This window comes from Macaca nemestrina, chromosome 1 (assembly GCF_043159975.1).
Source record: "Macaca nemestrina isolate mMacNem1 chromosome 1, mMacNem.hap1, whole genome shotgun sequence".
NCBI lineage: Eukaryota > Metazoa > Chordata > Mammalia > Primates > Cercopithecidae > Macaca > Macaca nemestrina.
The window spans coordinates 58,116,596-58,130,291 of NC_092125.1; the positions used below are offsets into that span (position 1 = coordinate 58,116,596).

Here is a 13,696-nt window from a genome sequence, read left to right on the forward strand (position 1 = left end):
GGCCGCTTCTAATTAAGGAAAGAGAGGCTTCCAGCTCTATGGCAACCCAAGCAGGGCAGCTTCAGGCTAAAGGTACTTTAGAATAGTAATATCATTCTAAGAAATGGAACGGCTCACTGGACGCCCGAAGAGGTTCTCCGTCATTGGAATTGGTTTGTGTGGTACTTCAACCAGTACTCTTGTGTGGAGGGAGGCGACCCAGTCTAGGAGAGTCAACTACAGAAAGAGGTGACCCCCGAAAGGATTGTCTTATCGGTATTAGAATGCATGTGACCACCCCAAAAGCCCAGGAGGCACCCGTAGCCAGCTCGGATTTGGACAATTCAAAACTGCTGGCAGAAATGAAGGGAACAAGTTACCCCAACCCCATCCCCTGTACTCGTAGTGCTGAGTGAGTTGGGGGGGGGGTGGGCAGTGGTTCGTTTATTGCCCCTTTTTAAAATCTGAAATCTGAAAATATGGAAGTCCCATTCGTTTTCCCAGCTCTTGATTGCCAACAAAAAACAAATCCCGCTGGCTATATTTTCTCCGCATTCCAAAATAGCAACTCTAGATCTGGCTTGTATTAAGCCCTTCAGAAGTTTATCTCATTTGCTCTGGGCCGGGGAGGGAACAATGCTAGGAAAAGTCACCGGTGCTCTTCCATCCTCGCCCCTTCCAGGGTGCAGGATGTGCGGGCCGGCGGGCCTGTGATCCCGGAACGCTTCCTGCCATCCCCTTGCGCGAACTTGAAAGGGCTGGGAGGTGTTGAGAGCAGAGTTCAGGGCTGTGCACTCTGCGGTGCTGAGTGGGCGGCGCGCCCGGGCGCTCAGGCCCGGGGACCTGTTGTCGCCCTACTGCGGAGGGGAAAATACGTAGCTGGAGGGCGTGCGCCGTGCGGGTGTGATCCGTTACCCCATCGGTCATCCTGGGGTCTCTCCAGGCCTCTAGGTAGGGCTGTGAGAGTCCCCGGGAGCTGAGGCCCCAGAGGCTGACCTGTGGGTCTGGCTGCTATGGGAACCCGGCTGGTCCAAAGCAGGCTTTCTTCTGGGCACCTGGAATTCCAGCTTAGTGTGAGGCATCGGGGAAGTGGCGCCGGGAGGCTGAGCTGGGGGCCTCAGCCGGCAGCTCTGGAGAGCGCCTACCCTTGGGGTCGCTGGGTGAGGCCGGCACGGTTCTTGGCTCCAAAAGGGAAGTTTCTGCTTCTTGTTCTGGCGGGAGAAACCAGAGGCTTATTTTGAGAGCGGAGAGAGAAATATTATTGGTAACGTTTTCTTTGGAAAGTTCGAGAGGGGTCTTCTGTACACACTACCTACTGCCCCCAAACCAGAGAAGTAGTTTTTCTTTGGTGCCTGGGCTCAGAAGTCGCCACTCCCTCAGCCTATGGTTCGAAATCAGCATGGGACGCGCGGGGCAAGGCTTCGTCGGAGACTAGAGGCCTGCCTGTTGGGAGGAGCCAGTGGGGATGGGGACCCCATTCTCTTGCTTGCTCTGTTTCCCATCTGGGACGCCTCCGTAGTCCGACTTGTGGGGGAGCCCAGAAAGACGATTCACAACTTAGCCCCGGGACAGCGCAGCGCGCCCAACTTTAAGGGAACTTTGTGCTCCTCTCTGAGGCCCCAGCTTTCCAAGGCACCGCCGTCCGTTCTTTCTCTAGACCGAAACTGGGGAAGAGTGTGGGCGCTTCTTTGCCCCGATAGGTTCGCTTCCCCAAACGCCTACGTCGGCTGCACCAGGGCACCTGGGAAATTCTGAAAGGTGCCCAGGCCTCACACAGCAGCGTCTCCCTACTCGGCCTCTGTCTTTGGGTTTTTTCAAGAGGGTTTCTACCTCATCCCTCGGTCTTTTTTCGATGTCGAGTCCCCGAGGTAGGCACGGAGTCCCTCTGAAAGCAGTTACCTATCTGTGCCCCTTTGGTGTAAAGTTAGAGTTTACTTTGTTGGGGGAAGGGGAGGTAGAAAAGATCACACTTGGGAAAGTGCGCTGTTCGCCTTATTCCTAAAACATGCCTCAAGACTGTCATCGCGATTGTTAGGAGAGCGATCAATGTCTAGGGGCTATAAAGGAATTTCTGAACCCTCGGCCCTTCCCAAACCCCCAGGTTCCTAAAACCCTAGGCGGGGGTCTCTTGGAGCTGGGATTCAGGCTGGTACTGCTGGGAGGACCGCGCCTAGCATCCCTTTATTAATATTTCACGAAAGCAGGGTCCTGCCTCCTCTGGAGCCTCTTTTCTCGAAATTTTCCCAAACTCTGGTTAACTCACTCCCCTGTAAGCGCCACCCTAGGGCTCTGTGTCCCAGGAAGAGACGCGTCAACTCCGCGGGTCTGCGCGCAGTCCTGAGCCGCAGCGCTGCAAGTGACCCCCTCGACGGCCCTTTCCGACCGAAGCGCTCTGGAACCAAAGAGAAAAAAAAACCTTTATTTTCAGAAGAATAAGTCATCACTGCGGCGATACTGTGGCCGAGGACTTTGGCGATGGGGTGGGGGCTATTTCTCTTTCCTTTTTGGTAAACAAATCAGAGGAAACTTCTGTCCGGCCGTGGGTTTCCCATCCCCCACCTGCCCCACCCCCTGCAAACGCCACTGATTAACTTAAAACAAACTCGGCTTCGTGTTTGTGCGCCGTTGGGTAGCAGGAGGTAGAGCCTGGGCGAGAGCCTGGTGCGTCCACGGGTTTGGCCGAAGAGTGCCCAGGGGAATGCGGGCACGGTCCCGGCTGCGCAGACCTGCGGGTGCCCGCCCACCCGCGCCCCGCGCTCCCATACTTGACCTGTGTGGATGTGGAGTCTCCGGGAAATACCGGATCAGGCACTTCCTGGGGTCTCCTGGTCACTGCCCTTCCTGTGCATAGTTTGTCATCTTTTCAGCTGCGAAGACGCCTTCGCGGGTCTGCGTCCGGAGCAAGGCGGTTACCCGATCCCGGCAGTGAGCCGAGCCGCGCGTCGTCGCGGCCTGATTTCTGTTTAACTTTAACAGGGCGATCTCGAGGTGTTTATATTTTGCTATGATGATCGGAAACATGTGAGGTTCATTACAGGGCTTCAATACTTTGAAACCAAAACCCTCCCGTGTGCCTTTTACTCTTCTGGTATTTTTCCCCGTACGGGCGTCCTCTATTTTCTTTTTCCTTCCTTTTATTTTCACAGATTTTCAAACGTGAGGAGATGAAAGTATCCAGAATAGAAAAGTACTGTCAATACGGAACTGAATGTTTCGATTATTCTAACAGATCTGAACGTTGGGAGCCTCAGGTTGTTTAGTTCAAGTGGGCTGCTCCTGAGAAGCGGGTTTCTGGGGCTTCAGTTTCTCTGTCGGACAGTTTGCAAATTGGTGCTGCTGTCTCTGTAAGCAAGGTGCACTTGCAGCAAACCACTTCAAGAGGGAGGGAATAAAGCCTGCGCTTGTTTCTCTACCTTAGGCGAAGGTGACATTTTGGAACTTAACTTCATAGGGATTTAAAAGAAATTCGAAACTGTTACTTTATGCAATTCATTTCTCTATTTGTTGCTTGGTGGAGTTATGAGACTTGTGTTTAAAAGTGGTCAGTTTAAAATGTTAATAGAAGAAGTTGGAATTGTTTGTGGCACATGGAATTGTATAAGGTGCATGCTCATGGATGGCAAAAGATGTTTTACTTGTAAAAATAGTTCAGTAAGACCTTGCTAAAAATTGTTTTTATTTTATATTTTACCATGTGATATTTGCCCAGCAATCACCAAAATGCTTTCTGTTGCGGGATTAACACCTACATGTAAATTAATTGAATATGTGTATACATTTGTCTTTTTGTTTCAGTGTCTCAATTTAAAATGGTGAATTACTCCTATGATGAAGATCTGGAAGAGCTTTGTCCCGTGTGTGGAGATAAAGTGTCTGGGTACCATTATGGGCTCCTCACCTGTGAAAGCTGCAAGGTTTGCTCACACATTGCTACCTGAAAAATATAATGTCCAACACCAAGATAAACCAGTGGATTACTTTTTTTAAGCTAAATTTAGGCTTCCTTTTTAAAGACTCAACTAAAAATGACAAAGAGGGAGAAAGAAAGTCTTAGGGAGATGATTCTTAAAAGTGTGTGTCTGATTTAGTTCAAAAGGCAAAGAAATTTATGCTGTTTAGAAAACTTTGCCAGTCTCATGGTTCTAAAATACTTCATTGTAGTAAAGTGATACAGCTGTAGAAAGACTTCCATTTCTAACGGTCCTAAATATTGATTTTGCTTGACTTATATATATTTAAAGCATCGTTGTTCTTGAGAGGGAATATGACAAAGTATTTCCCAAATACATTTTAACTTCAGAGTATTTCTGTGCTACAAGTCTAAACATTTTTTATCCACAGACATAAAAGCCTAAATTCCCAACTGTGTGATTTCATCTTGATTTATTCCAAAATAATTTTAAGGATTTTTTTGAAATTTATATCATAAAGACCAAGAAATCAGATTTTAGTTTTTAATATAATAATTTTTACAAATATATCGTATAACCTATTTAAATACATGGATTTTAATATGTAAAATATGCTATATTGTTAATATAAATTATACTTTAAGAATTTATCTCAGAACTTTTTAATATATTCCCAGTAAATTCAGTATTCACTAGTTTTCAAAGTTTTTTGTTTGTTTGTTTGTTTTTGTTTTTAAGTGGAAAACTCAGTACAATTACTTAAACCACCACCAGGAAAATCCCTCCATTCTCTATAACAAAGTAAGAATGTTTCTCTTTGTGGCGAGTAGGTTAAATATGAATACTATCCTGGTAAAGCTCTTATTATATTATAAAGCCACACATTTTACTTTTGATTAACTCTTTTATATAAAATATAAGGAAAGCACATATCCTGTGTGCTACAATTCAGCTATCTGTGATACATGCTTTTTCTTTCCATTAGTTTTGCCTTTTTAAAAACAGTCCCTATATTTGAATGTATTCCAGTGGAATTATGAGCATTTTCCCATTTTACTCTTTACATCCTTTTGCTTTTAACTATCCAGTGTTGACATTTGTTAACCAAAAAAAAAAAAAAAAAAAAAAAAAAAAATCTGAGGTGTTTTGCTATTCAGTTTTTTCCACTGGCATTTTTCAATGGTTTATCACTGAAATTATATCAGACTACTTAAAAACAATGCCAGAACTTTATGAGTACCCCTATCTGGAACACGTGGGATAATAGGAAAACAGATTTTTAAAAAAATTGATCAATATAGATTGTATTTTTTCTGACTGTTGGGATGAAATGGTGTGTAGCCAAATCTCCCCAAGATTTGACTTAATTCTTCAAGAATATAACTGATACCAGAAAAATCTCCACCATGGCCTGGCACAGTTTGGGAAGGTTGATGTTGCTGAAATGTAAAATAAACCACAGAACCACATAAGGGCTCAAATAGTGCAATGAAAGGATTTACTGGTGCTTTTCTTAAAATGAAACAATGGAAAAGACGGATGTTAGATTTATAATACGTCTCACTATTTTCTCTGTCTTATAGGGATTTTTTAAGCGAACAGTCCAAAATAATAAAAGGTACACATGTATAGAAAACCAGAACTGCCAAATTGACAAAACACAGAGAAAGCGTTGTCCTTACTGTCGTTTTCAAAAATGTCTAAGTGTTGGAATGAAGCTAGAAGGTAAGATTCTTCTAAAGACTACTGCCTATTAAAACTCTCCAACGACATGGACTTTAAAACAACATTGTACTTATAGCATGGTAACATTATTTTCCTAGCATTTTAACACTACTGACAATACTGTAAGATCTTTCTCTGTTTCGTCTGCAGAATAGTCTGAGTCTCATTTAATCATGGTGACATCTACTAGGAAGAAAATTTAAAATTTTAGTTGTCTTTCCCCCCCCACCCCCTTTTTTTTTAGTTTGGGGAGCAGATTCATTTGACACAAAAAAGGAAAAAAGATCAGGTTATGAAAATAAGACTAAAACAATCCAACTGAAAACAAGAATAATTTGTAAAACTATTAAAAGTAAAATATCCTTTAAGTTTTTAAATCAAGATACCCTAGGAAAAGTTTGATTTCAATCCTTTTTAAAATAGGTGTGCTTGTCATAAGTGTTAACTACTAATTTCATGATTCTTAAGCAAGAGTTAAAGCCTTTAATGGTGAAAAGGAGTTTCTCATGTAGGATATTTTTGGTAGTGTAGAAATGTATTTTTTTAAAAGATAATGACTGAGGCTGCAAAATAAAAAATTGAGAATCAGGAAACATGAAAAATAATGAACTATTAAATCATTAGCAAAGATTTGACAAGAACAAGAAAGTGGCTCCTCAAAAACCACACTTGAACTTTGTTGAAAGGGCAGACCCTATACTACAATGTACAGATTGGCAGCCAGTAAAGTTAATATGTGACTGCTGTAAATAATTTGTAGTTCATGTACTACTATGGTATGTTGCTGCTTTCTAGCCTCTGACCTACTGGCTTTTCATGGATTAAATATACTGCAAATAAAGCAATAACAAGGGATACATATCACCGATGGTGCTAGATACAAGAGTGCATTTTATTTGATCAATGAGGCACAGGCTATTTTTATTTAGAACTTTTCTGTTATATGGAACTCATACTTGATAGAAATACTAAAAAAAAAAAAAATCATATAAATCTGCTGAATAGCTAACACACTTCTTCCGAATAGAGGTAGCCACTTTGGTTATTATGAGGACTGTTAATGTCAGTATCATTTTTAAGAGATCATGAAAGGAAATAATTGATGCTTATTAATTTTCTTATTATCAATCACTATTATTTCCCAAATAGCAAAATATTGTGGTAGATGCTTACTGCAGTAAGAGACTCAGAAGATAAGTAAATGTTGTGATTTTGCATGTCATTGAATTCCTTTTCAACAAAAATAATAAGGCTGCATTTCTTTACCTTAAATAATTAAACTTTCTTTCTTTTTTTTAAATTAAGCTTTCATAATTGTAAATCACTTGTGGTACATGCTCATGCTTCCTTAGGAGTGATATGAAACAACTGAATATTCAATAAATTATCATCCAGATGAAAAACTCTTTATAATCTTGTGCAATATTCTGTATACCTAGAATTCACAATAAATTTTTAATGTGATACTAGTCCTAAGATAAAAAGCTGAAAAACTTAACCTCCAGCAAGTTCAATATGTCACAAGCTATCAAAGGTCTCTAGTTTCTGTCTAATTGCCATTGGCCACTATGGACTTAGAGGGAACTGCTAACTAACTTATTAGTCATGGCCGCAGACTCCACACACCACTGTGGCCAAAGACTGTCTTGACAGCTTCTGAAATGAGTTTGTTTTAATTACGTCCAATTCTACTTAAATTAAAAGCAGTAACTGGTCGTCATCTGATGTGGGCTCATCAAGTCCAGGTGAAAATGATTTTCCAAGAAGAACATGTCCCCAACCCTTTTGTAATTGCAACAAGGTAGCCAAAATGGCTTTCAGGGAGGAAGGTATCTTGTGGGAAAGTATTCACAATTTAATCCAAAAATGGGTAACTCAATTCCACACCCCCGCAAAAGAAAACCCCAAAGCAGTTTGGGTTTCCATAAGGAACTGGCATAATAAAAGCATATACTCTTAGTAGAACAACTGATACTCTTTCTTAGCAATGTGAAATATTTATTGTCTTTTTCTTTTCTTTTCTTTTTTTTTTTTTTTGAGACAGGAATTTCGCTCTTATTGCCCAGGCTGGAGTGCATTGGTGTGATCTTGGCTCACTGCAACCTCCACCTCCTGGGTTCAAGCGATTCTCCTGTCTCAGCCTCCTGAATAGGTGGGATTACAGGCACCCACCACCACGCCTGGCTAATATTTTGCATTTTTAGTAGAGACTGGGTTTCATCATGTTGGCCAGGGTGGTCTTGAACTCCTGACCTCAGGTGATCCACCCGTCTTGGCCTCCCAAGGTGCAGGGATTACAGGTGTAAGCCACTGCACCAGGCCTATGTGAAATATTTCTATGTCTAACAAAAATTATGAACTCTTCTCAGTCCACAAAAGGGTTAATATGTCCCTACGTAGTCAAAATATTTTTTTGATGACAACACACACTTGGAGGAAGGAATTCATAAATAAAGAGGACATGGTTTTTTGGGAAATCTTTGTGGGCTATTGTAACGAAAACAACCACACACATACCACTTCTTGTCGATTTACATTTCTAAATATCTGAAGAATGCTAATAATTTGCACCTTATTTATACCTTTCCTTCCTTCCCCCCACCCCACCCCCAACAGCTGTAAGGGCCGACCGAATGCGTGGAGGAAGGAATAAGTTTGGGCCAATGTACAAGAGAGACAGGGCCCTGAAGCAACAGAAGAAAGCCCTCATCCGAGCCAATGGACTTAAGCTGGAAGCCATGTCTCAGGTGATCCAAGCTATGCCCTCTGACCTGACCATTTCCTCTGCAATTCAAAACATCCATTCTGCCTCCAAAGGCCTACCTCTGAACCATGCTGCCTTGCCTCCTACGGACTACGACAGAAGTCCCTTTGTAACATCCCCCATTAGCATGACAATGCCCCCTCACGGCAGCCTGCAAGGTTACCAAACATATGGCCACTTTCCTAGCCGGGCCATCAAGTCTGAGTACCCAGACCCCTATACCAGCTCACCCGAGTCCATAATGGGCTATTCGTATATGGATAGTTACCAGACCAGCTCTCCAGCAAGCATTCCACATCTGATACTGGAACTTTTGAAGTGTGAGCCAGATGAGCCTCAAGTCCAGGCTAAAATCATGGCTTATTTGCAGCAAGAGCAGGCTAACCGAAGCAAGCACGAAAAGCTGAGCACCTTTGGGCTTATGTGCAAAATGGCAGATCAAACTCTCTTCTCCATTGTCGAGTGGGCCAGAAGTAGTATCTTCTTCAGAGAACTTAAGGTATGCCACCAGCTGTTACAACGTACAGTACCCCTTTTAAGAGAGACCTAACTATGTTCCTAATTAATACATTCTTGGTGCTGAAAATACGTTTTCCTTAATTTTCCACTTTGTATGATTTACAGAGTAGACGTAATTTTATTACCTTGACTTCAGGACTATGGCAGCTTAACTTTATGGGGCTTTGATTCTGTGTAGCTCTTAATTTAGGGGGGTGGCATTTAACATAAAGTACAGGAAACTCGGGCTTTTTTTCCTAAATAGTAGAATATCTGTATTCCTTTTAATTCAGATGGTTTGTGGCTTAAAACATTTCAAGTCAATGTGTCAATGTGAAATAGCACCTAGTAAACGATTTTCCTTAAAAATTACCAAGTAAAGAGCTATGTTATAATGGTGTCATCTTGAAGGTTTCTTTCAAAGGAAAAAATGCCAACATTTAGTAGTATTTAGACTCTAAGGAATGAAAATGATACCACTGGTTAGTAGTATCAAGTAGGTATTTACTACTGTTTACCTTGACATTAGGTTGGTAAAGCCTTTGTTTTTGGAGCAGATTCCAATAGGATGTTTACTGTCATTGGATGGGGAATGGGCAAATGGTGAGTGCTAGTTTACTTGGCTTGGGTTGTAGTTCTCATAATCTATGTCTTGTTGATTTTAGTGGACTGGTACATTGTAAACATAGTACTTGTTTGTATAGGGATCTATGTTTAAATTCATAATTATTTTATTTCCTGAAACTTAAGTCTGAATTAATGTGGGAAAGTTATTTAGAAGTTTGGAATCTAAGAGTGGCTACCAAAACACATTTGGTAGTCAGTGGTTTCATTCCTATTTTAAAAGTGAGTCTTGGATTTGATTTCCAAGTATATTTTGTCACAAAATCAATTTCTTCTTTTTGCTGTCACAGGGAGAGATGTGGCTGCTAAATATCTGTAGCTTGTGATTACCTAGGACAGGAGATTGATTGTAAAATTTCTGAGAGAAGGAAAATGCAAACCCGACTTTTAATTTTAAGAGTTACTGTTAAATATCGTCTGTGTAAGTAGATGGTCTGGGGAATGTGGAAGCCATGCAAATGGAAAATAATGCTTTCATAGCAGTCTACATTAAGCACTGCTCTTTGTACATGGAAGCAAAAAAGTTACCTGAACAGACCTAAATAAGTTGATAAAATTCCATCAGCACGCTGTTAAGACTGTGGACACATCCAGCTCTTTATTCCCATGTCCTTTATTGCTACACTTAAAAATGGCTGAAGGATACCTCAGGCTGCAAAGGGCAAGCAGAACGCACTGTGTTAGCACAATTAGGCCAGATCTTTTCCGAGTATGTGTTAGTGTCTGTAACCACTTTATGATAATCAGAACATTTTTCATGAAAAAACAAACCACGCCAACACTTTCCTGATATTCTTACATTCAAAACTGTGTCCTTCTTAGAACAGGTAAAGTATTTGAAAATGAAAATTTAAATGATAATTTTAGATACCGTTGAAAGGTTAGGTAATGTAAAAACGAGGAAAACAGACTTTTTACAATCGAATGAACTTGATCTGAACTCTATCTTAACCCCTTAGTAATGATGTCTTCATAGGCAGGTTGTTAGACTCTCTGAGCCTTGGTTTTTCTCATGTGTAACTTGCATATGTGGTGTTTGTGGAGGAGTATTGGGAGCATAGATGTAACAGTGCTTATATTGAGGAGGTTTTCAAAGGAAAATGAGAATATGTAGATTAAGTACCCAGTACGGGAGTATGGCATATACTACATACTCAATAAGTGGTGTTGTTTTAAATTGATATTATCATTGCTGTTTTATGAAAAATGTGCAGAATCTACATAATTTTTATATTCAGGATCAAAAACATGCAATTGTAGTCTCTTAGTTTAACATTGGCAAAAACTATTACATGTGTTATAGAGTAGTATGATTGTATTATAATTAAGTTTTTAATCAGTACTAATTAAGGACCTGAAGTTGGCCAAGTGGTAAGTTGGGTATAAGGTAAATAGAACGTTGAATAAAGCAACATGTTTCCTCTCAGAGTTATAATAAGACAGTTTCATAAATAATTATTTTAAAAAATAAAGACAGCTGCAGAGAAAAAAATAATATTTTACAAATCAACAAGGAAAGAAATAATGCATATTACTTTATGTAAAAAGGAAACATTATGAAGTAAATATAGCTATCGGCAGGTAAGGCATAAAGAGGGCTGGGAAGATTTGCTTTTTCCACTATTCCTCTCTTTTCCCTCCTGCAGATAAATTTTACAGTGAGCTTTTTTATATAGCATGAGGTTAAATATTTGGCTAAAATATAAATGTCTTTGAGAATGGGGCATATAAAAGCATTTTCAATCAATTATGGTGTTGTTTAATGCATTTATCAGTCTTTCATAAATTATGAAAAAGGAAAAAGGAAAAAAGTACAAACATGAGGGTCATCTACAAGGGGTGGGAGATGCTCCCAAAAGAGAAAGATAATTTTGACCCACTTCACAGTTTGCCTTCGGCTTACATTAAACAGGAGTGATTCAAGTATTTTTCAGTGAACAAAGAGTAGAATTCAGAAAGACTTAAGGATAGTTTCAGTAGAAAGTTGGGAGGTGACTATTGACATTTGGAAGAATTCCTTTTCTTTTCATTTATAAATTTACTTTGTCAGAAAGCAAACCAACTCATTTGAAGCCAACCTTGAGACATCTGTAGGGCTGTGGCTTTCAAATTTTTTAACCGTGACCCGCAGTAGGAAATGTATTTTACGGTGGGTGGGACATAGCATACCAAACACATCACACGGGCGCACACACACAGAGATGCACAAACACCCAGACACATACACACAACTAAACCAAAGTTTCACCAGATAGTACATAACCTACAAGTGATGCACTCTGATGTTTTCTATGTATTCTAATTTAGTCTAATTTATTTTTTGTTTTTTACAAAATTCTGGTCACGACTCACTAAATTGATTTCATGGCCCATTAATGAGGCATGACCTGCAGGAAACCTTGCTGCTGTAGAGGAGGTTTTATCGGCCATCCATTGGCATTGCCTACCTGCTACGATTAAGGATAATAACTCTGAAAAAAAGGTCTCTTCCTCCTGGCATGGCCTATAAGACATCCTTGAAACCCACAGTCTGAGTCCCCACCCTATCTTTCTGTAAAGGTTGTAATTTAAAAATACCATTTAGGAAGATAAATGCTCTTTTTTTTTTCAATTTGATTTTAATTATTTTTGTAGAGACAGGGGTCTCACTATGTTGCCCAGGCTAGTCTTAAACTCCTGGGCTCAAGCAATCCTCCTGCCTTGGCTTTCCAAAGTGCTGGGATTACAGACAGGAGCCATTGTGCCTGTCTTATTCATTAAATATCTGTCCTTTTCTTGGTAACTTCACAGCAAATTACCTATCAAGTGATATACTTATTGGACAGTTTTTTTATACCTCTAAAACCCAAAGATGAAAAGTCACATATTTGCTCCTAATTAGGCAATTTTGAAATGACCTCTTGCTCACTCTCTCAGGACAAATTACACTCTCTACCATGTAGGAAAAAAAGAGAATACCGATTTCATTTGTTTGCTAGTTAAGGGAACAGTAGGGCCAGGAAATTTGGTGGGTTGTTTTGTTTTTCTATACATCTACAAGGTGTAAAAAAAGATATTCTGGTTTTCATTCAAAATATTGGAATGAAAAAGAGGAAATTACAACTCGCCAACTCTCATAGAAACCATGGAATTTCAGAGCTGGAAGATGAAAAGGAAAAGGGTAGAGGACACATATAAGTGAGCTGCTCTGTTTTTTTAACACACTTATAAAGGACAATTCTGGTCTTCATCCAAAATAATGGCTTGAGAAAGATGAAATTAATACTCTGAAACTTGTAGCTTTTGCAACAGCAGATGTGCATCAAAAGATACTTATTGCCTAGAAATCACAAGGTTTTTCAGAACTAGAAGAGATGTTTGAGATCATTTGACCCCACTTCTTTTTACATATGAAGAAACTGAGGCAGAAGGGAATGTAATCTGCCTAGGATTATACAGCTACTGAATGGCAGAACTGGGACTGGTAGATTCAGGTTCAAAGAAGCAGTCCTCTTGTGTGCATTCCCTCATCCCCCCCAGTGCGCGTGCGCGCGCATGCACACACACGCGCACACACACACACACACACACACACAAATAGACAGTGTAACCTTTGACTCCAAAAAAAAAACAGTCCTTTGCCAGTGAAGCTAAAGCAAATCTCGAGGTTATCAGAAGTCCATCACTACCATCCAATTACCAAATCACCAATAATCAGTGAGACAGATTTTCCCTGAGTCCAGATGACCCCCTGGGAGTGAATGAGACACTTAAAAAAGCTACGATAATTCTTTCAGGCCCCTGGGGGATCATTCAGTACAGTGGATTCAGCACTTCTGGGCCTTGAAAGAGTTTCTGAAGCATTCTCTAGTGCCTTACCCTCTGTGGATAGTTTACTCTCCTGGAGAATCTGGTTCAGTGACAGCATATGGGCTGTGCTCTGCAGTTAAAGCAGCCAAACAGGATTATATCCTGTGCTCTACCAGAGGCTGGGCATGTTCAGTATAGGTTTCTTGTTATGTATGCTTGTTGAGATAGCAGAAAGAGAATGCAGGGTGCTCACTTTGGTGGCACATACAATAAAATTGGAAAGATACAGAGATTAGCATGACCCCCTGCACAAAGATGACACACGCATTCATGAAACTGTCCATAAAAAAAAGAGAACACAGGATTGTAACCGGGTGATAGGTGAACCACTAATTATAAAATTTTC

At 40.6% G+C, this 13,696-nt stretch overlaps 1 protein-coding gene and 1 non-coding gene across 4 annotated transcripts in view; both read left to right on the plus strand.

Annotated features, from left to right (window-relative positions):
• LOC105484682 (nuclear receptor subfamily 5 group A member 2) overlaps positions 1 to 13,696 on the plus strand; it is a 148,143-nt gene that overhangs the window by 12,368 nt on the left and 122,079 nt on the right. For 2 of the 3 annotated variants that reach the window (XM_011746524.2, XM_011746525.2), the window contains 3 exons: positions 3,775 to 3,893; positions 5,474 to 5,615; positions 8,232 to 8,878. In XM_011746524.2, the coding sequence (XP_011744826.1) occupies positions 3,775 to 3,893; positions 5,474 to 5,615; positions 8,232 to 8,878 (908 nt within the window). Of the gene's footprint in view, positions 1 to 944; positions 3,231 to 3,774; positions 3,894 to 5,473; positions 5,616 to 8,231; positions 8,879 to 13,696 lie in introns of those variants that run through there. The other variant, XM_011746526.3, reaches the window with a different exon arrangement.
• Positions 13,536 to 13,640, plus strand: LOC112427264 (U6 spliceosomal RNA). The gene has a single exon (XR_003018772.2). It is a non-coding gene; the product is annotated as a U6 spliceosomal RNA (small nuclear RNA).